Source organism: Emys orbicularis, chromosome 3 (genome assembly GCF_028017835.1).
Source record: "Emys orbicularis isolate rEmyOrb1 chromosome 3, rEmyOrb1.hap1, whole genome shotgun sequence".
Lineage (NCBI taxonomy): Eukaryota > Metazoa > Chordata > Testudines > Emydidae > Emys > Emys orbicularis.
Genome location: NC_088685.1, coordinates 195,737,045 through 195,762,420, shown reverse-complemented (window position 1 = coordinate 195,762,420; position 25,376 = coordinate 195,737,045). Strand labels below are relative to the sequence as shown.

Here is a 25,376-nt window from a genome sequence, read left to right as displayed (position 1 = left end):
ATTCTGTAAATAGTATTGTAAACTTATGTCTTTTTAGTGTGGGGTTACCAGTCCCTGACTGGGTACCGGGATTGATACCAAACTGATGCCCCATTCTCCTGGCTTCAAGGCCTTTCATTCATGTAACGTGTCTATGCCAGTGAGTGATCCTCCTTCCAGCTGCCTTAAGTGTCTGAGAGAGGTGCGTGTGTGTGACAAATATCACATTTGTTCAAACATCATTCGAAAAAGGATAAGGCTGCCAGACTCAAGTACCTGCTCATGGATTCTGCACTTCATCCACCATCAGAACCCACCCGCTCTGAGTGGGTACCAAGCACGTCCATGTCTATCAGGAGTGCGCCTCCTGTTCTTATGAAGTCATCAGCCAGATTTGTATTGCCGGTGCCTAAGAAAAGATTGCATATGTGTCCGAGGGATTCAGTACCAGAACCTTCCAACAGGAAAGCGCCAAGTGTTCACAAGAACTCATAGGGGTGCCCTAAAAAATCACACCCCCAGGAGCAGTCTGTGAGCCAGCAGGGATTGCTGACTTCGGAACCCAGGAAGAGTCCATTTAGACCAGTCCCTGAAGCATCAACACACCTCTCGGTCCTGCAGGCTCAAGAACCCCTTCTGGTGCTGTTGGCACCCGAGGCATTTAAGGCAGCCAGGGAGTTATTCAGCTTGTTGGTACCGGCTTCTCCCATGATTCAAGAGCCTCACAAGGAACCAACTTTGGAACCACATGCTCTTGTGGTCCCGACTCAAGCCCCAGAGCATCACTTGGTACTGGTCATAGAATCATAGAATCATAGAATATCAGGGTTGGAAGGGACCTCAAGAGGTCATCTAGTCCAACCCCCTGCTCAAAGCAGGACCAATTCCCAACTAAATCATCCCAGCCAGGGCTTTGTCAAGCCGGGCCTTAAAAACCTCCAAGGAAGGAGACTCCACCACCTCCCTAGGTAACGCATTCCAGTGCTTCACCACCCTCCTAGTGAAATAGTGTTTCCTAATATCCAACCTGGACCTCCCCCACTGCAACTTGAGACCATTGCTCCTTGTTCTGTCATCTGCCACCACTGAGAACAGCCGAGCTCCATCCTCTTTGGAACCTCCCTTCAGGTAGTTGAAGGCTGCTATCAAATCCCCCCTCATTCTTCTCTTCTGGAGACTAAACAATCCCAGTTCCCTCAGCCTCTCCTCATAAGTCATGTGCTCCAGACCCCTAATCATTTTTGTTGCCCTCCGCTGGACTCTTTCCAATTTTTCCACATCCTTCTTGTAGTGTGGGGCCCAAAATTGGACACACTATTCCAGATGAGGCCTCACCAATGTCGAATAAAGGGGAACGATCACGTTCCTCGATCTGCTGGCAATGCCCCTACTTATACAGCCCAAAATGCCGTTAGCCTTCTTGGCAACAAGAGCACACTGTTGACTCATATCCAGCTTCTCGTCCACTGTGACCCCTAGGTCCTTTTCTGCAGAACTGCTACCTAGCCATTCGGTCCCTAGTCTGTAGCAGTGCATGGGATTCTTCCGTCCTAAGTGCAGGACTCTGCACTTATCCTTGTTGAACCTCATCAGGTTTTTTTTGGCCCAATCCTCTAATTTGTCTAGGTCCCTCTGTATCCGATCCCTACCCTCTAGTGTATCTACCACGCCTCCTAGTTTAGTGTCATCTGCAAACTTGCTGAGAGTGCAGTCCACACCATCCTCCAGATCATTAATAAAGATATTAAACAAAACCGGCCCCAGGACCGACCCTTGGGGCACTCCGCTTGAAACCGGCTGCCAACTAGACATGGAGCCATTGATCACTACCCGTTGAGCCCGATGATCTAGCCAGCTTTCTATCCACCTTACAGTCCATTCATCCAGCCCATATTTCTTTAACTTGGCGGCAAGAATACTGTGGGAGACTGTATCAAAAGCTTTGCTAAAGTCAAGGAATAACACATCCACTGCTTTCCCCTCATCCACAGAGCCAGTTATCTCATCATAGAAGGCAATTAGGTTAGTCAGGCACGACTTCCCTTTGGTGAATCCATGCTGACTGTTCCTGATCACTTTCCTCTCCTCTAAGTGTTTCATAATTGATTCCTTGAGGACCTGTTCCATGATTTTTCCAGGGACTGAGGTGAGGCTGACTGGCCTGTAGTTCCCCGGATCCTCCTTCTTCCCTTTTTTAAAGATGGGCACTACATTAGCCTTTTTCCAGTCATCCGGGACCTCCCCCGATCGCCATGAGTTTTCAAAAATAATGGCTAATGGCTCTGCAATCTCATCCGCCAACTCCTTTAGCACCCTCGGATGCAGCGCATCCGGCCCCATGGACTTGTGCACATCCAATTTTTCTAAATAGTCCCGAACCACTTCTTTCTCCACATAGGGCTGGTCACCTTCTCCCCATATTGTGCTGCCCAGTGCAGCAGTCTGGGAGCTGACCTTGTTTGTGAAGACAGAGGCAAAAAAATCATTGAGTACATTAGCTTTTTCCACATCCTCGGTCACTAGGTTGCCTCCCACATTCAGTAAGGGGCCCACACTTTCCTTGACTTTCTTCTTGTTGCTAACATACCTGAAGAAACCTTTCTTGTTACTCTTAACATCTCTTGCTAGCTGCAACTCCAAGTGTGATTTGGCCTTCCTGATTTCATTCCTGCATGCCTGAGCAATAGTTTTATACTCCTCCCTGGTCATTTGTCCAATCTTCCACTTCTTGTAAGCTTCTTTTTTGCGTTTAAGTTCAGCAAGGATTTCACTGTTTAGCCAAGCTGGTCGCCTGCCATATTTACTATTCTTTCTACACATCGGGATGTTTTTTTCCTGCAACCGCAATAAGGATTCTTTAAAATACAGCCAGCTCTCCTGGACCCCTTTGCCCTTCATGTTATTCTCCCAGGGGATCCTGCCCATCTGTTCCCTGAGGGAGTCAAAGTCTGCTTTTCTGAAGTCCAGGGTCCGTATTCTGCTGCTCTCCTTTCTTCCTTGTGTCAGGATCCTGAACTCGACCATCTCATGGTCACTGCCTCCCAGGTTCCCATCCACTTTTGCTTCCCCTACTAATTCTTCCCTGTTTGTGAGCAGCAGGTCAAGAAAAGCTCTGCCCCTAGTTGGTTCCTCCAGCACTTGCACCAGGAAATTGTCCCCTACACTTTCCAAAAACTTCCTGGATTGTCTGTGCACCGCTGTATTGCTCTCCCAGCAGATATCAGGGTGATTAAAGTCTCCCATGAGAACCAGGGCCTGCGATCTAGCAACTTCTGCTAGTTGCCAGAAGAAAGCCTCATCCACCTCATCCCCCTGGTCTGGTGGTCTATAGCAGACTCCAACCACGACATCACCCTTGTTGCTCACACTTCTCAACTTTATCCAGAGACTCTCAGGTTTTTCTGCAGTTTCATATCGGAGCTCTGAGCAGTCATACTCCTCTCTTACATACAACGCAACTCCCCCACCTTTTCTGCCCTGCCTGTCCTTCCTGAACAGTTTATATCCATCCATGACAGTACTCCAGTCATGTGAGTTATCCCACCAAGTCTCTGTTATTCCAATCGCATCATAGTTCCCTGATTGTGCCAGGACTTCCAGTTCTCCCTGCTTGTTTCCCAGGCTTCTTGCATTTGTGTATAGGCACTTAAGATAACTCATCGATCGTCCCTCTTTCTCAGCATGAGACAGGAGTCCTCCCCTCTTCTATGGTCACTTCTATGCTCACGGTTCCTCTCCGTAGGATTACATCTAGAGGCAAGCCAGCGATGATTTCATTGGTTCCCCCTTTTCCAGACTCACAGCCCCGCTCCCTGATACTGATGAGTTCATCTCCCCCATAGTTGGAGGAAATGGACTCCTCATTGGACTCAGAAGTCAGATCTATTGTGTCCCGATGTAAGTTTGCCCAACAGCTCCAGTGGGGTGTCTGTCCACCTCAGCATTTTAGGAGTCAGTGGCCTTCTCAGAACTGCGTCCCACCTCCATACTATTGGCCCTTCTGCCTTCACAGTTCAGAACTGCCTCAAAGTTCTAGGACACGTGGCGGTGCGCACTTACGTGGTACAGCTACAGACTGCACTTCAAGCATTTGCAAGGTTGGATGGCCTCTATGTATTCAATGGCCCATCGTCATATCGACATGGTGGTTCAGGTACCCCTTCAGTTCTTATCCTTTCTGAACTGGTAGATAAAACCTAGGAATGTTTGGAAGGGGGTTCCCTTTGCCCCTACACAGCCTATTCTCACCCTAGTTACAGATGCATTGGATCTAGGTTGATATCTTAGATTACCTTTAGACTCCGTGCCTTTGGTCTTTCCCCCCTCATCTATACAGCATCTTAAAAAATTCTTAATATTCCTTTCTTGTTACATAACTTCCATTCAGAAAAGGCTCACCCATCTATTGAATATTTAGTAATGAATAAAAAATTCTGTTTCCACTGTTCTAAGTGAAATTGGTTCTACAAGAAAAAGGAATTATTCCTTTTTCTTTTTCTTCATTTTACTTGTTCTTCATTGATACAAAAAGTCAGCACCATCGAAAAGAGATCAGTGACATACTTTAATTAACACTGGTCTAGACCCAGTATTAGTAACTTAACCAGTGGGATTTGCTAAAGTTTACGTAACAGAATAATGTAGACAGGCCAATGTATATTGTGATATCTTACAGTGCCCCCAGCGACAGGCTCTTTTGGGTTTAGGAGCCCACACTTAATGAATGGTCTGGAGACTAAAAGTGGAACAACCTTTTCAGCATTCTCAACATGCAGAGCGCACTGTTCAGACAGGAAATCAGTGCACATGCAAAGTCCTCTACTCCCAGAGCTTAGATACCAGCAGTGGTATGAAATATCTGGGGGTTGACAGAAACACTCAAGTAATTCTACATTTTGTTAATTCTCCGTATTCAGTGCCACTTCTACAGGACACAAAATTTCCTAAACTATTGCTGGGTTTCCATGGTCAGGTTGGCAACCATAGTGTGTTTTGTTTTGTTGTTCAGAACTAGTGTAAAACACATTGGAATTAAGCATTAAGAAATCCTAACCAAGGGGGCTAATTCTGTAGTGTACAACTTAATATTGTCAACTTTTTCACAGTAGGTCTTTGTCTACATTAAGGACATTGCTAATACTAGTGGGAAAGTTTTGAGAAATTTCAATAGTGTAAACAAAGTTTAGGAATCTATTCTGTTGGAAGCAGAAAAGGGTTCAGAACATCTGGTATCTGTGTATCTCTACTTATTACACAAATCAACCTATTTCAATTGTAGATAGTGTGTGTGTAGGATTAATGTAAATATAAAGTTTGAAGTATTTTAGTAATCGTGTTTGTTTATGGTGTTTCTAGGACCTTCGAGCACTTGCTTTGTTGCTTTCAGTGCACACCCCTAAGCAGCTGAATTCGGCCCTGATTCCAACTTTGCAAGATCTGCTAAACAAATGCAGGGCTTGTCAACAACAGAGGAACTCATTACAAGAGCAAGAAGCCAAAGAAAGAAAAACTAAAGGTGTGCCTTTTATAACCTTGTTGTAATCTTCAACTCCCTCTCCTTTACCTCGCATATCCACGCTGTTGCTATATCCTGCCAGTTCTTCCTCCTTATATCTCCAGCTCAGGCTGTACCACCAAGATGCTGGTCCATACCATGGAAATCTCCCAGTTAGACTAGAGCAACCACCACCTCTCTGGTTTACCAGACTCCTGCCTTGCACCCCTCTGGATAATCCAAAATACTTCTGCTAAAATAATTTTTCTTGCCCATTGTTCTTACTATATCACCCCCGTCACTGGTTCACATTTGCAGCATGAAATTAAAATCTTGACCTCACTTTCAAAGCTCCTCATATTACTTCTCTTGTTTCATCCCCTACCACTCCTGTCCCCCATACTCTGCTATGCCAGCTCCACTGGCCTTGAGACTGTTTTTGTATCTTTCTCCCGTATCATCCCTATGTCTAAAATAACCTGCTAACTATGGAACCTATCTCCCCTTTTAAAATATTCTAACACCCACTTCCTTGGACTAGCCTTCTAGTGCTGACTCCACTCCCATGCCATAAAAAGAAGAGAAAAAAGCACAATCCTAATTTTGACGAATTTGCATACTGAAATGAGATAAACTAATAGGAACTGACACTGTATGTGTGTGATGCAATAAATAACCTCATGAGGCTATAGTATGTAAATCTCACCTATTGGTTTCCTTTGTGTGATGCTTCTCACTCCCATTTCTCCCTGTTGTCATGTGTAAACTAGATTGTAAACTTCTCGGGTAAGGGACCTGGTTTTTTTTCTGTACAGTATCATCCAAACTAATAATGCTGTACACATAACATTATGCATTGTCACTCCAAAACACACGGGGTGAAATCCTGGTTGTATAGAAATCAAAAGGCGTTTTACCATTGACCTCAGTGGGACCAGGATTACTTCCTTGGACCAGAACAATTACACTTAGTGTGGAGAGGAAAACCTTTTACAAATCTGAGCATATTAAAGAGAGGTTATGTAATGAAATCTGTTTAAACAAACAAAAAATATTATTTATTATCATTATCATCATTATTATCATTATTTATTATTTGTATTGTGGTAGAGCTTAGTCATGGACCAGAACCCCATGACTCTAGGTGATGTGCAAACACAGAACAAAAAAGACAGTCCTTGCTGTAAAGATCTTACGTTACCCGCTTAACACTGGAGCTTCAGATTTGCTGATTCCAATCCCTAATGCAACACACAAGAATCTAAGGAAGTGAAATTTTAAGCAGGTAATTAGTTAATGAATCTCTCCAATCTGATGAGCCTCTGAGGAGATCTCTAGTGAGCACTGTTTGCCTACATACAGAAGAGTTTTTGAAAGTGAAAAACATTAAATAAAAGACCTCGAGACTTGAATGTAAATATAAAACAAATCTGATAAATGTACTTCACTGCAAACTGTATGTTGGTTTTACAGATGATGAAGGAGCTACTCCTGTAAAAAGAAGACGGGTTAGCAGCGATGAGGAGCATACTGTAGACAGCTGCATCAGTGATATGAAAACTGAACCAAGGGAGGCATTGACTCCAACAAGCACTTCAGATAATGAGACAAGAGACTCTTCTATCATTGATCCTGGCACTGAACAAGATCCTCCTTCCCCTGAAAATAGTTCTGTTAAAGAATATAGAATGGAAGTTCCATCTTCCTTTTCAGAAGACATGATGTTAACTACCAGGTCACAACACACAGAAGAGCAGTCAGGCAATGGTAAATTTGAAGAGTGCAAGGAATTTAAAGATCTGCAGAGTTCCAAGGAACCCAGTGCAGTTGAGGATGACTCAGAGTTCCCCTCCACATCAATTTCAGCAGTTTTATCTGACCTAGCAGATCTAAGAGGCTGCGATGGTCAAGCCTTACCATCCCAGGACCCTGAAAATAGTTTACCAATCAGTTGTGGCCATTCCAGAGGACTTTTTAGTCACATGCAGCAGCATGACATTTTAGACATCCTGTGTAGGACCATTGAGTCTACGATTCATGTGGTCACAAGGATATCTGGCAAAGGAAACCAAGCTGCTTCTTGACATTAGATGGAGCATGTCTGCTTTTAAGTCTTTTTTTTTTTTCCCCCCTCCCCCAAAAAATGCTGTTTGTATAAGTTTTGCTTATTTCTGTTTTGTGCTTCAGTTTGTCCAGTGCTCTCTGCTTGAATGGCAAGATAGATTTATATGCTTAATTCTTGGTCAGGCAGAACTCCAGATTAAAACATTTTTTGCATCTACCGTACTTTTCTTAAAGGGCAATCAGATAATGGATATGTTTTATGTAATTAAGAGTTCACTGTAGTGGCTTTCATTTAATATGGCTGTATGGGAGAACAGGGCCTCCTTGCCCTGTATGATGTAATTTAAACTTATGGCATTTTTACTGTGTATAATATGGTGTCCTCTGTGCCAGTTTTGTACCTTATAATAGAGGCAGATTGCCTCCGATCGCTGTGGTTCTTATTATCAAAATTAAGTTTACTTGTATACTAAACAACCACAAGAAATTTGATTCTGTAAAGAATCCTCTTTAGCTGTGGCCTGGCAGTATCTATATGGTGCTTTATTTAACAGAATACCTGTGGAGGAAATAAAGCACACTTGATGTAAAATTAATTGTTTTATTTTTATTGACATGATCAATCGCTATTCTGTGCACTTCATTAAACTGATTGTGATGACTTTTCATTTGTTTACATATGTTGCTTCAGTCTTCAGATTTCTAACCAAAGACAACTTGAGAACTGTGAAATAGATGCAGAATAAGAAACGCTTCTCAAATACATTCTAAGCTGTGTAAATCTCTGTTCTTTCCCATTCGTTTTGTCTACTTTGCATTAACTTTACAATTGGACAGTTAAGTAAAATGAACCTCATTCCAACAATTTAAAAATACAAAAAATCCAACTGAATCTTTTACCACTTTCCTAAGTATTGACCTGTCAGCTAGGACGTGAGCTTTTGCTCCATTCTGGCCTCCTCTTCTCCCCCTCTTGCCATTTTCAGTCCCTCTTTCTGCTACCCAGTGTCTCCCACAATTCTGATATGAATGGGCTATTCCTCTCCTGTCCAAAGTTTCCATAAACTGCAGCACAGCCTGTGCTAGCCACACCCCGTTTTCCTGCTTGGTGCTAGATCTTCTGTCTCCATGACAGCAGTCAAATGGTGGTTTGCTTCGCTCCCATCCTTTTCTTGTAGATTCGTTGTTTTGAGTGGTTAAATTGTTTGTTTTCAAGCCTCACTAGCACCTCCCTGCCAAGCTCATCTGCCCCCTTTCAAGGCATGACACAGCAGCTATGTAAGTACCAGCATCTGGGAGCATGGTGATCATAGCCACCTGTCACCTCTGCTGCATGCATCCCACTGAGCTCCGCTGCCCCCTGTCAGGCCTGGCAGAGCAGCCATGCAAGCACCAGGCAGCCAGCCAGCTGACCCTATCTCTGCAAGGGCACAGGGCTCTAAGTCAGACAGGCAGGTTGGGACCTCTATCCCCCACCCCCCAAGTAGCTGCGACTCCACTGCAGAAAAACCCAACCAGGGGAGAGAGAGCAGAACAGGGAGAGGCTCTGAGGATGAGGAGGACTTTATCCAGACAACTGGGGTAAGTCCTGCGACAACAAAGAACCATAAAGAAGAGACCCTTTCTGGGCTACTGGTCCCCTCCCACAAGTCCGAAAGTGGGTCCTAGAATCCCTGGGGAGAGAAGCAGGGCTTCTACCCAGCTCCCCTTCCTCGGACTGTGAATCGGGGGATTATACTATATACTAGTACTATGGTACTATAGGGTAAATACCGCAAACCCCAGAGACTTTGGGTCCCAAAAAAGCAAAAGGCTGGCTCAATGTTAAAGCTTTGTGCACTTCAGGGAGCCTGTGACCAAAACAGGGGCATTTGAGGATTCCACTCGCCATAAAACTGCACCTTCGTGGGATTACAAAGGGGTAAGTGAGAAATCCTTCCCATTTTCAGAATGATCCTGATTTCCTGATCAAAGCTCCAAGTGATACTAGACTGCGCCTACAGCACTTACTTGGGTGCTAGCCAGCCTGGGGTAGCAGGCAGGCAGGCAGCCTTTCAGGCTCGCAGGGACAGCTAACAAGACATTTTCACATTGTGTATATGTGTCAGTACCCCTCCTCTGGTGTGTGGTCCCCAGACCAGGATGAAGAATATACTACATCCCCCCTGTAAATGGTCAGGAGAAGAAGTACCACACATACAAAACAAACAAACAAAAACCCACACCAGCAACAACCTACAAGACTTTTCAAAGACAGGATATCAGTCAGTGGCCTGCAAGGAACTTATTTAATGTCAATACAATATCTCTCCTTGTGAGCATTATTGTGATGCATGTTTTCCATTGTTGCTTCTTTTGAGGTTATCATAAGAGCCAAATGAGGATACCTGATTAAACCACAATATGGTTTGGGAGTCTAAGATTGGCGCAGCAGTATCTTCACCAGTGAAAGACAAGGTCACTCCTTCAGAAGGGGACTTCCTTCCAAAAGACCCTACAGTGATGACTGTATCATTGCACCGAATATTCTTCATAGTGATATTAAACAAATATAATTATGATGTATTTTATGTAAGATAAGCATGTGAGGTGTCATTGGAAAGGTTATGGTTTGCTGAATATGATTATCCTATTTGTATGCATGAATCATTTTTGTATCCAAAGTTATGAATATTGACTATGTATCTATTTCACATGTAGCTATTCCTGGGCAACACCCACTAGGCAAAACGTTCTCAGTCTAGATGGCTGGCTGGGAAGGGCCCATTCAGATTAATGAGCCATTAGGAAGAAACAAGAGGCATTAGAAGAAGCTTATCTCCCACCTGGTGAGCCTTTCTGTGGCTCCAAACAGCCAGTTGGGGGGGAGGGGCTGCTGTCTCTCTACAGGGACATGTGACCAGGTCACCTGGTGCTGGACTCCATCTTGGGATGTCAGTATTTTTGCACTGAATGGCATGGGAACCAGGCTTTGAAACAAAGGGTTCCCGCCATATGCCAAAGCTATATAAGGTAGGAGAGTGACATCAACTGGGTTCTTCACTGGCTCCCCACCCAAGAAGACTCCTGGAAACACCTGAGGAACAAAGTCTGAACTGGAGGAAGTGCTGGACCCAGGCGAAAGGGATTTTTAGCCTGTGAATGGAACACCTAGGGATTCCAAGCTTTAAGCAAGTGCAGCTTGCCCCATAAGAATCTGCAGTCTGCTTGTATCATCACTTAGGGTGAGAATCTGCTATTCATATCCAATCTATTTAGCATATTAAGCTTAGTTTGCGTTTTTGTTTATTTGCTAGGTAATCTGTTTTGATCGGTTTGCCATCACTTATTATCACTTAAAATCTATCTTTTGTAGTAAATAAACTTATTTTTGCTCTATCTAAACCCATGTGTGGGAATCATAACTCAGGGCAAAAGGCTGTAGCATATTCCTCTCCACGTTGAGGGAAGGGGCAAATTTTATGAGCTTACGCTGTACAGTTCCCTGTGCAGCGCAAGAGGTTATAATTTTGGGTTTACATTCCAGAGGAAGTGCCTGCCTGAGGAGTTGGGAGGTTGCCTTAGCTGGAGCCTTCCCATGCAGGCGCTGGTCAGAGAGCCTGACTGCATGTAATTGCAGCTGGATGTGTTCCTAACTATATATGCTGGTGAAAGTGCAGGCTAGAAAGGGCCTTGCAGCTTGTCAGAGCAGTATAGTGTAAAAGGGACCTCAGGCTGGCTAGTGGGTTAGGGGTCTCAGTGGTACCCCAGTTTCAGGTGGCACCTGGGGGGGGGGGCTGAACCAATCACAATGACACACAGCACACTGAGGCTATCGCTGTTCAGACCGAAGTTTTTTCATATATTTAAAAAGGAAAGCCTACTTCATGGTAAACAAGCAGCTCATTTTCTAGGGGTATAATCCTTGCTTGGAGTGAGACAATTTGGATCCTGCCTTGGTCAAACCCTTGATGTGATTTGTGATGAGCAATGGATGCTAACTTGGTGTGGAAAAGAGCCTTCAGCCTAGCACTGTAGTACTCCATATCAGCGCTACGTAGTGTACTGTTAATAGTATCCTTGGGCTCGTTGGCAAAACTCTCAGGTATCCAGATTTCTCAGAGCAATCAGACTAACAGACCGATCTTCCCTAAGTGGGACCTACCACTGGTGCTGAACGCTCTAACCATCCATTCCATTGAGAGTCTGACTTCCTTCATTCTGCCCATGGTCACAGCACCCAACTGAACACTAGCGGCACACCCTGAATATCGGAAAAGCACTTGTATCAAGCATACAGAACAAACAAGGAGTTCGGCTCTCTGTTCATTTCCGTTCATCCTGCAGTGCCAAGGGCTTAAGAATGGCCAAGCTATCCCTTACTAGATGAAGCATAAGAATAGCCATACTGGGTCAGACCAAAGGTCCATCTAGCCCAGTATCCTGTCTTTCGACAGTGGCCAGTGCCAGGTGCCCCAGAGGGAAAGAACAGAACAGATAATCATGAAGTGATCCATCCCCTGTTGTCCACTCTCAGCTTCTGGCAAACAGGCTAGGGACACCATCCGTGCCCATCCTGGCTGATAACTATAGATAGACCTATCCTTCATGAACTTATCTAGTTCTTTTTTTGAATCCTGTTATAGTCTTCACCTTCACAACATCCTCTGGCAAGGAGTTCCACACGTTGACTGTGCGTTGTGTGAAGAAATAATTCCTTTTGTTTGTTTTAAACCTGCTGCCTATTCATTTCATTTGGTCACCCCTAGTTCTTGTGTTATGAGGAGTAAATAACACTTCCTTATTTACTTTCTCTACACCAGTCATGATTTTATAGACCTCTATCATATCCCCCCTTACTCGTCCCTTTTCCAAGCTGAAAAGTCCTAGTCTTATTAATCTCTCCTCATATGGCAGCCATTCCATACCCCTAATCATTTTTGGTGCCCTTTACTAAACCTTTTCCAATTCCAATCTATCTTTTTTTGAGATGGGGTGACCACATCTGCAAGCAGTATTCAAGATGTGAGCGTACCATGGATTTATATAGAAGCAATATGATATTTTCTGTCTTCTTATCTATCCCTTTCTTAATGATATCCCAACACTCTGTTCGCTTTTTTTGACTGCCGCTGCACATTGAGTGGATGTTTTCAGAGAACTATCCACAATGACTCCAAAATCTCTTTCCTGAGTGGTAACAGCTAATTTAGACCCCATCATTTTATATGTATAATTGGGATTCTGTTTTCCAATGTGCATTACTTTGCATTTATCAACATTGAATTTCATCTGCTATTTTGTTGCCCTGTCACCCCATTTTGTGAGATCCTTTTGTAGCTTGGGACTTAACTATCTTGAGTAGTTTTCTATCATCTGCAAATTTTGCCACTTCACTGTTTACCCCTTTTTCCAGATCATTTATGAATAGGACTGGTTGAATATGAATATGTTGAATAGGACTGGTCCCAGTACAGACCCCTGGGGGATACCACTATTTACCTCTCTCCATTCTGAAAACTGGCCATTTATTCCTACCCTTTGTTTCCTATCTTTTAACCAGTTATCAGTCCATGACAGGACCTTCCCTCATATCCCATGACAGCTTACTTCGCTTAAGAGCCTTTGGTGAGGGACCTTGTGAAAGGCTTTCTGAAAATCTAAGTACACTATATCCACTGGATCCCCCTTGTCCACATGCTTGTTGACCCCCTCATGATTTCCCTTTACAAAAACCATGTTGACTCTTCCCAAACATTATGTTCATCTATGTGTCTGACAACTTTTTTCTTTACTATTGTTTCAACCAGTCTGCCTTGTACTGAAGTCAGGTTTAGCGGCCTGTAATTGCTGGGATCACCTCTGGAGCCCTTTTTAAAAATTGGTATCACATTAGCTATCCTCCAATAATTTAGTATAGAAGCTGATTTAAATGATAGGTTACAAACTAGAGTTAGTAGTTCTGCAATTTCACATTTGAGTTACTTCAGAACTCTTGGGTGAATACCGTCTGGTCCTGGTGACTTATTACTATTTAGTGTATCAGTTTATTCCAAAACCTCCTCTGACACCTCAATCTGGGACAGTTCCTCAGATTTGTCACCTAAAAAGAATGGCTCAGGTGTGAGAATCTTCCTCACATCCGCAGCTGTGAAGATGGTTGCAAACAATTCATTTAGGGCTGTCAAGCGTTTAACAAAAATTAATTTTGATTATTCGCACTGTTAAACAATAAGAGAATACCATTTATTTAAATATTTTTTTGTTTTCTACATTTTCAAATATATTGATTTCAATTACAACACAGAATACAAAGTGTACAGTGCTCACTTTATATTTACTTTTGATTGCAAATATTTGCACTGTAAAAAACAAAAGAAATTGTATTTTTCAATTCACCTAATACAAGTACTGTAGTGCAATCTCTTTATAATGAAAGTTTAACATAAAAATGTGGAATTATGTACAAAAAATAACTGTTTTATTTTTGAATGCAATGTAAAACTTTAGAACCTACAAGTCTACTCAGTCCTACTTCAGCCAATCACTCAGACAAATAAGTTTGGTTACAATTTGCAGGACATAATGCTGCCCACGTCTTGTTTACAATGTAACCTAAAAGTGAGGACAGGCATTCACATGGCACTGTTGTAGCTGGCATCACAAGGTATTTACGTGCCAGATGCGCTAAAGATTCATATGTCCCTTCATGCTTCAACCACCATTCCAGAAGATATTGTCCATGCTGATGACGGGTTCTGCTCAATAACAATCCAAAGCAGAGTGGACTGACGCATGTTCGTTTTCATCATCAGTCATGCCATCAGCAGAAGGTTGATTTTCTTTTTTGGTGGTTCGGGTTCTGTAGTTTCCACATTGGAGTGTTGTGCTTTAAAGACAGCTGAAAGCATGCTCCACACCTCATCGCTCTCAGATTTTGGAAGGGACTTCAGATTCTTAAACCTGGGGTGCTGTATCTGTCCTTAGAAATATCACATTGGTACCTTCTTTGCGTTTTGTCAAATGTGCTGTGAAATTGTTCTTAAAATGAACATGTGCTGGGTCATCATCCAAGACTGCTATAACATGAAATATATGGCAGAATGTGGGTAAAACAGAACAGGAGACATACAGTTCTCTCCCAAGGAGTTCAGTCACAAATTTAATTAGTGCATTATATTTTTAACTAGCATCATCAGCATGGAAGCATTTCTTCCGGAATGGTGGCCGAAGCATGAAGGGGCATATGAATGTTTAGCATATCTGGCACATTGGCACCTTGCAACACTCGCTACAAAAGTGCCATGAGAACACCTGTTCTCACTTTCAGGTGACATTGTAAATAAGAAGCAGTCAGCAGTATCTCCTGTAAATGTAAACAAACTTGTTTGTCTTTGCAATTGGCTGAACAAGAAATAGGACTGAGTGCACTTGTAGGCTCTAAAGTTTTACTTTTGTTTGTTTTTGAGTGCAGTTATGTAACAAACAAAAAAATCTACATTTGTAAGTTGCACTTTCATGATAAAGAGATTGCACTACAGTACTTGGATGAGGTGAACTGAAAAATACGGTTTCTTTTGTTTATCATTTTTACAGTCCTTAGCTAGCTGTTCTTCAAATTCTTTTTTTTTTTTTTTTTTTTTTTTTTTTGGCCTTCCTAATTATATTTTTACATTTCATTTAAATTCCACTTTTTAAAGGATGCCTTTTTGTCTCTCACTGCTTCTTTTAGTTTGTTGTTTAGACACGGTGACACTTTTTTGGGTCTTACTCTGTTTTTTAATTTGGGGTATACATTTAAGATGAGCCTCTATTATGGTATCTTTAAAAAGTTTCAATGCAGCTTGCAGGGATTTCACTTTTGGCGCTGTACCTTTTAATTTCTGTTTAACTAACTTCTTCATTATAGTGTAGTTCCCCTTTCTGAAATTAAATGCTACCATGTTGCGCTGCTGTGGTGTTTTCCCTGCCACAGGGATGTTAAATTTAATTCTATTATTGTCACTATATTTACCTCTTGGACCACATCCTGTGCTCCATTTAGGACTAAATCAAGAATTCTCTCTCCTCTTGTGGGTTCCAGGACTAGCTGCCCCAAGAAGCACTCATTTAAGGTGTCAATGAACTTTAACTCTGCATCCCGTCCTGAGGTGACATGTACCCAGTCAATATGGGGATAGTTGAAATCCCCCATTATTATTGAGTTTTTTATTTTTATAGCCTCTCTAATCACCCTGAGCATTTCACAGTCAGTGTCACCATCCTGGTCAGGTGGTTGGTAATCTTTCACTACTCCTATATTCCTCTTAGAGCATGGAATGACTATCCATAGAGATTCTGTGGTACAGTTTGGTTCATTTAAGATTTTTATTCCATTTGATTCTATGCCTTCTTTCACATATAGCACCACTCCCCCACCAGCATGAACTGTTCTGTCCTTCTGATATATTTTGTACCCTGGTATTACTGTGTCCCATTGATTATCCTCATTCCACCAATTTTCTGTTATGTTTATTATATCAATATTCTCATTTAATACGAGGCACTCTAGTTTACCCATCTTATTATTTAGACTTCTAGCATTTGTATATAAGCACTTCAAAAACTTGTCACTTTTTAGCTGCCTGCCATTACATGATGTAATTGAATGGGACTCTTTTTCATTTGACCATTTCTCATCAGATCCTACCCATATTTTATCATCTTCCATCCTCTCCTCCTTACTAGGACATAGAGAATCTCCATTAATAGATCCTGCCTTAAAGAATGTCTCTGTCCAAACCATATGCTCCTCCGCACCTGTTGGCTTTCCCCCAGCCCTTAGTTTAAAAACTGCTCTACGACCTTTTTAATTTTAAGTGCCAACAATCTGGTTCCATTTTGGTTTAGGTGACGCCCATTCTTCATGTATATACTACATGTTGTTGAGGCATGAAAGCCATCTGGCGCATCTGTTCCAGAAGGAATTAAGTTGCATTCTTCAAGATCCACCGCAACCTCGTGAGCTGAAAGAGCATGCACTTCCACCACAGAGATCTGCAAAGCCGCCACATATTCACCAGCTTACATCTCTGTCAGACACTATAAGGTGGACTTGCTGTTTTAACAGAGGCCTTGTTTAGCAGGAAGATGCTGCAGATGGTGATGGCTCAGAATAACCTTGCCATTTGATTAATTCAAAAAGGGAGGTCTTTCCTGTTTATGTTCACTTTTCTATCCCTCTCTGCTCCGGTTTACAGTTCGTTACTTCCCATATGTATCAGAATTGTGGGAGACCGTAGGCTGCAGAATGGAAAAGTTCTTACCTGATCATTTCTTTTGTGCTAGCAACATCTCCCACAATTCTGCCCAACCTGGGTAGCTTCACAGCCTGGGTCAGCAATTTATTTGGATAATTGCTGCACAGGGAGTGATCTACAGTACGTAGTTAATTAGTTGGCACTGAAGTTATTGTTACTAATCATTGTCTAAGAGTTTTTACAGTTTTGGAATGAATCCTCTGGCAGCAAACAGGAGAAGGGGGTATGACTAGCACAGGCTGTGCTGCAGCTTTGAACCCTCTCCGGAAGCTGGAGACAGGAGGGGAATAACCCCTATGTATCAGAATTATGGGAGATGCTGCTAGCAGAAAGGAAATTATCAGGTAAGACATTTTCCATTCTTCCATCTGTGCCTTCTTTGAGGTCCATTCCCATCTCACTCTACTACTTCATTCTCCTTGCAACTCATCCATCCTCCTTTTAACCTGATGTGATCTCTCTCTCTCATTGCACTGCCTTATCCTCATGCTGGGAGATTTCAATTTCCACATTGACCCATCTGATTCTTGGTTCTCCTCATTCAAGTGGCCCATTCAGTCTCCATTTTTGGACTGACTCCCCTACTCATCAGCTCATTCACTTTCCTGGCTTGGGTCTTTTGCAAACACTGTTGTCTTTCTGATCCACCTACCTCTGAATTCCCTCGTTCTGACCGCAAGTTACTGTCCTTCATCATCACTCACTCTCCCCTCCCCCATTCTATCACAAAGGGACTTAGGCTTTGAGACACTCAGCATTGCAATGCCTAACATTTAGACCCCTAGAAAACTCACAAGAACACTGTGATCCAAAGCCTGAATTAGGTGCATAAGCTCCCCAGACAATGCATGGGGAGAAATAGGTGTCTTAGGATGGGATCCACAAAAGCCTGCATGCTAGGCGGAGAGCTGCCTCAGCCAGTCGACAGGAGACGCCGAGAAGAGCGTTGTGTCTTTACTGCCCGCCTCCTTCTCTCACAGAGTTAGGTGCCTAAATCCGGGCTGCAGGGAGATGCCTATCTCTAATAGTGATCCACAAATAGCAACCCCTATCCTGGAGTCAAGTGGCTTAGGCGCCTAAATAGTTTCTTGTGAGAATGGGTTTTGTGCCTCCCTCTTTCCACACAAACCAGGAGGAGGTAGTGGTGGTGGTGGTGGTCTTGGGAGAAAGAGTTAAGTGCTTGCCTCACTCCACACAAACCAGGAGGAGGTGGAGTGCCCAGTGGGTAGAACACTCACCTGGGAGACCCAGTTCAATTCTCGGCCAATGGGAGCTGTGAAGCCAGCGATCTGGGCGGAGGCAGCACGTAGAACTGCCAGCCCACACCTCTGCCTAGCAGCTGAGCTTGGGGGATGTCACCGCTTCCAGGGAGCCCCCCAGGTAAGCACCGCCCAGAACCCGCCTCACCCTGTCTCATGTCCCCACACCTAAACTCTGCTGCTGGGGGGAGGGCGCGGGGACCTGAGACTGCCCCAGCAGTGGCCGGTACGCCTGGTGCAGGGACGGCCTGAGCTGCCCCTGAGCCAGGCACCGGTCACTGCAGAAGTCACGGAGGTCATGGAAAGTCACGGAATCCATGACTTTGACAAACTCACAGCCTTAGTTATGACAATCCAGATCTTCTAAGGTATTTAGGTGACTATCTCCCGCTGATTTCAATGGCTTTTGGAGCATTCATAAACCATTCAATAATTACCCAGGTAACGCTTTAGGACATGTTAGAGAAGGCCTGGGTTCCCTCCGATTGGCAAAGCACCTTGTATATACCGCACCACATGAAAAGTTTCATTAGTACCTGCTCCTGATCCCATTGAAATTGATCCAAAAAGAGTAAATTATTCTCTTTTCCTTTGGGCCTTAGATAGTCACACCATTGAAAGAAGGTTGGCCTCTAAATAGAATTAATAAATACTAGAAATGGTATCAGTGACTTAACCAGTGGGACTTCATAGTTTATGTAAAAGAAAAATGTAGGTTAGTCAATATATCTTGTGATGGCATGCAGTACGTCCCTCAGTTTATCACTGGGTTTGAGAGCCAACACTCAAAAAAGTTCCCAGTGCTTAGACACCAGTACTGGTATAAAATATATTTGTTGTTACTCTTGTTCGTTCAGTGCCATTGATGGGCAGCGTGGTAGGTAGGTGGTAGAGGAGCCATTGGAAGGGTGTGGTGGGGAGGGGGAGGAATATTTTTACCAAGAAAAGTTGGATCTTCTTGAAAGAAGCTGTGAGAAGTGGGCAGTCTAGCGATGAGGTTGCAGTAATAAAAATGATATATAACTGGAGCATATCTGGCAGTGGGAATAGTGTCAAAATGATGGATTTTTGAAGAGATAGAGGAAGAATTGGCATGATTTTCCAGCAGCTCAGTTAGGAGGGAAGAAAAATTGGATGAGAGAAGACAGCTATGACATACAGGCTGTTAGCGTGATTGACTGAAGATGGTGACGTTTCCAGCCATGACAGAATGGAGTTTGGGGCAAGATAAGTTCAGTTTGCCATGTGTAATCTGAGCTTGTGGCTGGACATCTATGTGGAGATGTAACAGTTGCAGATGTGAGGGAGGTCAGATGTGGAGACGGGTAGTCAATAGGTGGACCATGGGCCCAATCCAGACCACCAGATACTTTTCCATGGACCGCAGGTTGAAGCTGAGCTGGAGCTGTGCCCACTCCCCAGCACAGGGACCCGCTGTGGGGCGGAGTCATGTCTCCAGGCAGCTACTTGTGCAGGCTCAGCCCCCCTGGCAGCAGCACAGGGATGGGGGGCATCTCCCCACACAACCCCTGCAGGGAGCCTAATGTGTCTCCACTATGTCCTGCCCATCCAGTCAGGGAGTGATAGGGTGTCATGTGCTCACTCTGCAGCCCAATCAGAGGGCAGCACTATAGGGGCCCTAATACAAATTCTTTTCTGCTTGCTGTTGAGACAGCATGGGTGGCTGGGCCATGGAGCTGAGACTCCTGGGCCCTACCAGGCAACCCAGCTGGTAAGTGCCTGACGGGGTCCCATACCATCCCCTTGTGCCAGGGTCCACTCCCTGCAGACCCCTCTTCCCAGCCTTGTGCTCCCCAGAACCCCTGCCCCCGAGCGTTCCCCAGGGTCCCTTGCCCCCCAGAACCCCCCGCCCCACCCTTGTACCCCCCCAACGGTCCCCAGAGTCCCCACCCTGGCCTTGTGTCCTCCCCATGCCCCGTCCTTTGGGGCCTGTCTCCAGCCCCCGCCCCCAACTCCAACATGCCTCTTTCCCTTCCCAGTCCATCTCCAGTTGTCTGCTTCTGCCACCTCCTGACCTCCCCTCTCTTCCCCCTCCCCCACACCCCCCGGCCTGCTATCTGGAGGTTCCTTGCTCCCTCCCACTACCCGGAGCCTCCTTCCTGCCACTTGCTGTTCCAGCCCCCAAAGGGGAATCACCCCACTAGCTGGATCATAGTCCAATACTTCACCTCCTGGCTCCGAGCTCAAAAGTACTCTCACACAAACCTTGCTTTGCTGCCCAGATCCCAGCCCATACTCATTCCTCCTCCCCCTGCCTCCACGTCTGCTACTTGGTTCACGGGAGGCAGGGAGGAACGTTTAGGGGAGCAAGCAGCAATGCCGGGTGGCTTGGGCCAGCCCCGCATGTCCCATTTTCAATGTAGGGAAATATAGTCACCCTACTCTCCAGGTGGGGAGCTGGCAGGCGATTGGGGAGTTTGGAGGGGCACTTGCAATGTGAACCATGATTCTCTGGAGTCTGGACCTTCACTATATCTTGACCAAGAAATTTGGACCTTGACAACAAATAATCTCAGCATACTGATGGCAGTTGAAAGAGCCGATGAAGATATCCAGGGATCAGTTCTAGAGGATGAGCCCAACAAAGGAGCCATGAGGGACATTGAGAGTGACAGAGGTAAGGGGGGAGCCATTTGAAGAAGTGATCAGAGAGGTAAGGAGAGAACTAATTGACCAGAGAACCATAAAAATCCAAAGAGAAGACAGAATCAAGGAGGAGTGAAGTAATCCATGGAGCCAGAGGCCGTAACACACTGAGGAAAGCCCATGGACCCAGTCAGAAGCAGAACATTAATGACCTTAGAGGACTTCTGTTAAGAGTGAAGCACAGGGGATCCAGGAGAGAGACAAGAGGCACAGGAAGAGCTTGGGAATGGGAGACTGTTAGTGGTTGCAAAGAAAGGAAGGGGGTTAAACCAGGATGATGATAGGGAAAAAATCTAAACAAGAGAGTGAGGACTACGGAGGGAGCAAAAGAAGCCAGAAGATTGGAGGGGGTAATGTCAAAGGGACATCTCAACCTGTTAGAGAACAACTTCACGTCCGACAAAGGGGAACAGAGCTCCCGCCTGCTGATATTCATTTGTTCCTAAAAACAGGGCCGGCTCTAGGCACCAGCAAAACAAGCTGGTGCTTGGGGCGGCACATTTTTAGGGGCGGCACGGCCGGCGCCAGAATGCCGCCCCTAAAAATGTGCCCCGGCCGCACTAGCTCACCTCCGCTGCCACGGCGCGTGAAACAGCTGATTCGCCCTCCCTCCCAGGCTCTCAAGCCTGGGAGGGAGGGGGAGCAGCAGCGCGCGAATCAGCTGTTTCGTGCGCCGCGGCGGCTCGGGGTCTCCCCCTCCCTCCCAGGCTCTCAAACCTGGGGGGGGGGGAGATCCCGAGCGGCCGTTTCGCGCGCCGCTGCTCCCCCTCCGTCCCAGGCTTGAGAGCCTGGGAGGGAGGGGGAGAAGCGGTGCCCGCGCCGCGGCCACTCAGAGTCTCCCCCTCCCTCCCAGGCTCTCAAACCTGGGAGGGAGGGGGAGATCCCGAGCTGCCGCGGGGCGGGCGCCGCTTCTCCCCCTCCCTCCCTCCTAGGCTTGAGAGCCTGGGGGGAGGAGGCAGGGCTGGGGATTTGGGGAAGGGGCGGAGTTGAGGCGGGGCCGGGGGTGGGGTAATTAAAGAACGGGGGGCGGCCAAAATTGTTTTTGCTTTGGGCGGCAAAAATCCTAGAGCCGGCCCTGCCTAAAAATAACTGCTCCCAGTTCTTCTCTCTTTGCACTTGAACCAGGATTTCATCCAAGAGAGTCATCAAGCACTGTAGACAGAGCTGGTCAAAAAGAGCTGATGGGAAATTTTTCTCCAGAAAAAGCAAATTCGTAATGTTCCATTGGGAATGTGTCAATATTTTTTTTTAAATTACCTTTTACCTTATGGAAATAGAATGTTTAGATTTTGTTTCAAAACAACTTTTTGTTTTGGAATATATTTGTTAAAATTTTAAAAAAGAATAATTTTTAAAAAGAAAATAAACTAAAAATCAAAACTCAAACACAATGATTTTGGTTGTCTCAAAATAATTTTTTTTTTTTTTTTTCAAATTTTGTTTCAAGAGAAATTTTGAAATTCCACACTTCATTCTGATTCAAAACAGAAATTTCCATTCGCCACCGGAGCTTAACCAGCAGAAAGTAGAGTGGCTTAGTAAAGAAAAGGATGGAAATGCACCACAAAAGTGGTGCAAGCAGGTATTCTGCTACAATAACTCCTCACTTAAAGTCGTCCCAGTTAACATTATTTCATTATTAGATTGCTGATTTATTAGAGAACATACTCGTTTAAAGTCACACAATGTTCCGTTATAAGGTTGTTTGGTTCACCCCGCTCCGCCTGCTCGGCGCTCCTGCCGGGGAGCGGGGACTTGCCCCATTCTGCCTGTCCGGTGTTCCTGCCGGGGAGCGGGGTCAGGGCGTGGGGGCTTACCCCGCCCACTCGGCATTCCACCCAGAGAGCAGGGAAGCCCCCGACCCCACTCCCCAGCAGGAGCGCCGGGTGGGCGGAACAGCACAAGCCCCTACACCCTGACTCTGCCTCAACCAAGCTTCACAATCATCATTGGTGAGTACAGTATTAAATTGTTTAAAACTTATACTGTATATGTATATAATCTCTTTTGTCTGGCGAAAAAAAATTCCCTGGAACCTAACCCCCCTATTTACATTAATTCTTGTGGGGAAATTGGATTCGCTTAACATCGTTTTGCTTAAAGAAGCATTTTTCAAGAACATAACTACATTAAGCGAGGAGTTACTGTACTTGTCTTTCCATATTGAGTAGCTCTAAAAGCCCTATTATGGTGCTTTCCAAGGTCATTTTGGCAACTATGGACACATGTCTTGCTTGCTGCTAAGTACTAATTCAAAATGCATTAGAATTAAGCTTTAAAAAATCCTAATCACAGGGGGGACACCATTTGCCAACTTCTTGCAGCAGGAGTCTGATCTTGTGGCAATGTGAAAAAGGTTCAGATCACTAGGCAATGTCTTCACTTAATACACAAATAGAAGGGTTTAATTTAAACTTAGTTTGCACTGTCTTTGTAAAAGTTTCTGGTTTTCATTGCCCAAGCTCTTTCAGTGCTTGCTTTGTTGCTCTCAATGGACAATCCAAACAACTAAATTCAGCCTTGATTCTATTTTATAAAACTGCTAAACAAATGTACAGTCTCCAGCTTTCATCCAGATCACATCACACAATCCATTGTCTACAGCCAAGCTCTAAGATACAACCGCAGACAGAGACAAACACCTACATGATCTCTATCAAGCATTCTTAAAACTACAATACCCACCTATTGATGTGAAGAAACAGATTGACAGAGCCAGAAGGGTACCCAGAAGTCACCTACTCCAGGACAGGCCCAACAAAGAAAGTAACAGAACGCCACTAGCCGTCACATTCAGCCCCCAACTGAAACCTCTCCAGCGCATCATCAAGGATCTACAACCTATCCTGAAGGACGATCCCTCACGCTCAGAGATCTTGGTAGTCCTCACTTACAGACAGCCCCCCAACCTGAAGCAAATACTCACCAGCAACCACACACCACACAACAAAAACACTAACCCAGGAACCTATCCTTGCAACAAAGCCCATTGCCAACTCTGTCCACACATCTATTCAAGGGACATCATCATAGGACCTAATCACATCAGCCACACCATCAGAGGCTCGTTCACCTGCATATATGCCATCATGTGCCAGCAATGCCCCTCTGCCATGTACATTGGCCAAACCGGACAGTCTCTACGCAAAAGAATAAATGGACACAAATCAGACATCAAGAATTATAACATTCAAAAACCAGTCGGAGAACACTTCAGCCTCCTTAGTCACTCAATTACAGACCTAAAAGTTGCAATTCTTCAACAAAAAAAACTTCAAAAACAGACTCCAATGAGAAACTGCAGAATTGGAATTAATTTGCAAACTGGCCACCATTAAATTAGGCTTGAATAAAGACTGGGAGTGGATGGGTCATTACACAAAGTAAAAACTATTTCCCCATGCTAATTTTCCCCGTTACTCTCACCTTCTTGTCAACTGTTTGAAATGGGCCATCCTGATTATCACTACAAAAGTTTTTTTTTCTCCTGCTGATAATAGCCCACCTTAATTGATTAGTCTCGTTAGAGTTGGTATGGCAACACCTATTTTTTCATGTTTGCTGTGTATATATATCTTCCTACTGTATTTTCCACTGCATGCATCTGATGAAGTGGGTTTTAGCCCACGAAAGCTTATGCCCAAATAAATTTGTTGGTTTCTAAGGTGCCACACGTACTCCTTGTTCTTTTTGCGGATACAGACTAACATGGCTGCCCCTCTGAATAGAAGTGGAGTTCTCTACTTTCCCCTCTCATCACAACACTGCTGTCCTTCTCCCCTGCTCTACTTGTGGCACTTGCTTATGCCAACAAGCTTCTCCCTTTGTATCTCTGGACTCTCATCAGTTGCCTTTATTAAATAAAAACTTATCTGAACTCTTCTCAGCACTGCAGAACCAACACAACTATAGGGATGAGCTTAATTCTTTTTTGGTTCATGTATCCAGTATTAACTAGGGCCCAAATCGAACATGACTCTACAGAAAAGACCCCTGTGCCTACAGTGACTCCCTTATTTCCTTCAGTGGCACTCTGTGTAGATGGGAGGGGGTCCACCTACAACCCTCAATCAGCTAACAGGATTGAAGCCTAAATTCTAATGGCAGAATCTTTATTGTTGGTGATGCATGAACAGGGCTGCTGGAACAATTTGTGTGGTTCAATGGCTCTCAGCACCCCCACTAAACTGTAAACCCCATATATAATGGAAACCACTTCAAGTCAGGGGGTGTGGCAGTACCCCTAGTTCCCGCACCTATGTGTATGAATGAGGAGGACCACAGTTTGCCTTTCAGATTCCAGCTTCAGGTGGCAGGGCTGGAAATCAGTGAAACTATCACTTTAGTTGTAAACTGAGCAGATTTTCTACATAAATCACCTAGAAACTGTTATTTTGGCTAGAGAAGAGTCACACTCTTACTTATTAGACAGGCAGAACTCTATTGTGTGTGTGTGTGGGGGGGGGGGAAGCAGAGAAAAGTATGTCATTTTGTCCTGTATGTCATTTAAACTTACACACAATGAAAATGTGATATGGTGTCCTGTGCAAGTTTGTAGTTTGTGTGGTCTTAGTCTTATCACAATAAAACTATATGCTAGGAAACTTGATTCTCTAAAGAATCTTTTAAGCGGGG

General features: G+C 44.5%; 1 protein-coding gene across 1 annotated transcript in view; it reads left to right on the top strand.

Moving 5' to 3' along the window:
• Nucleotides 1-8,201, top strand: part of USP34 (ubiquitin specific peptidase 34) — a 278,527-nt gene extending 270,326 nt beyond the window's left edge. Inside the window, exons 79-80 of the mRNA XM_065400557.1 lie at nucleotides 5,335-5,494; nucleotides 6,947-8,201. Of these exons, the coding sequence (XP_065256629.1) occupies nucleotides 5,335-5,494; nucleotides 6,947-7,557 (771 nt within the window). The 3' untranslated portion in view covers nucleotides 7,558-8,201. The remainder of the gene's footprint in view (nucleotides 1-5,334; nucleotides 5,495-6,946) is intronic.
• The last annotated feature ends 17,175 nt before the right edge of the window (nucleotides 8,202-25,376 follow it).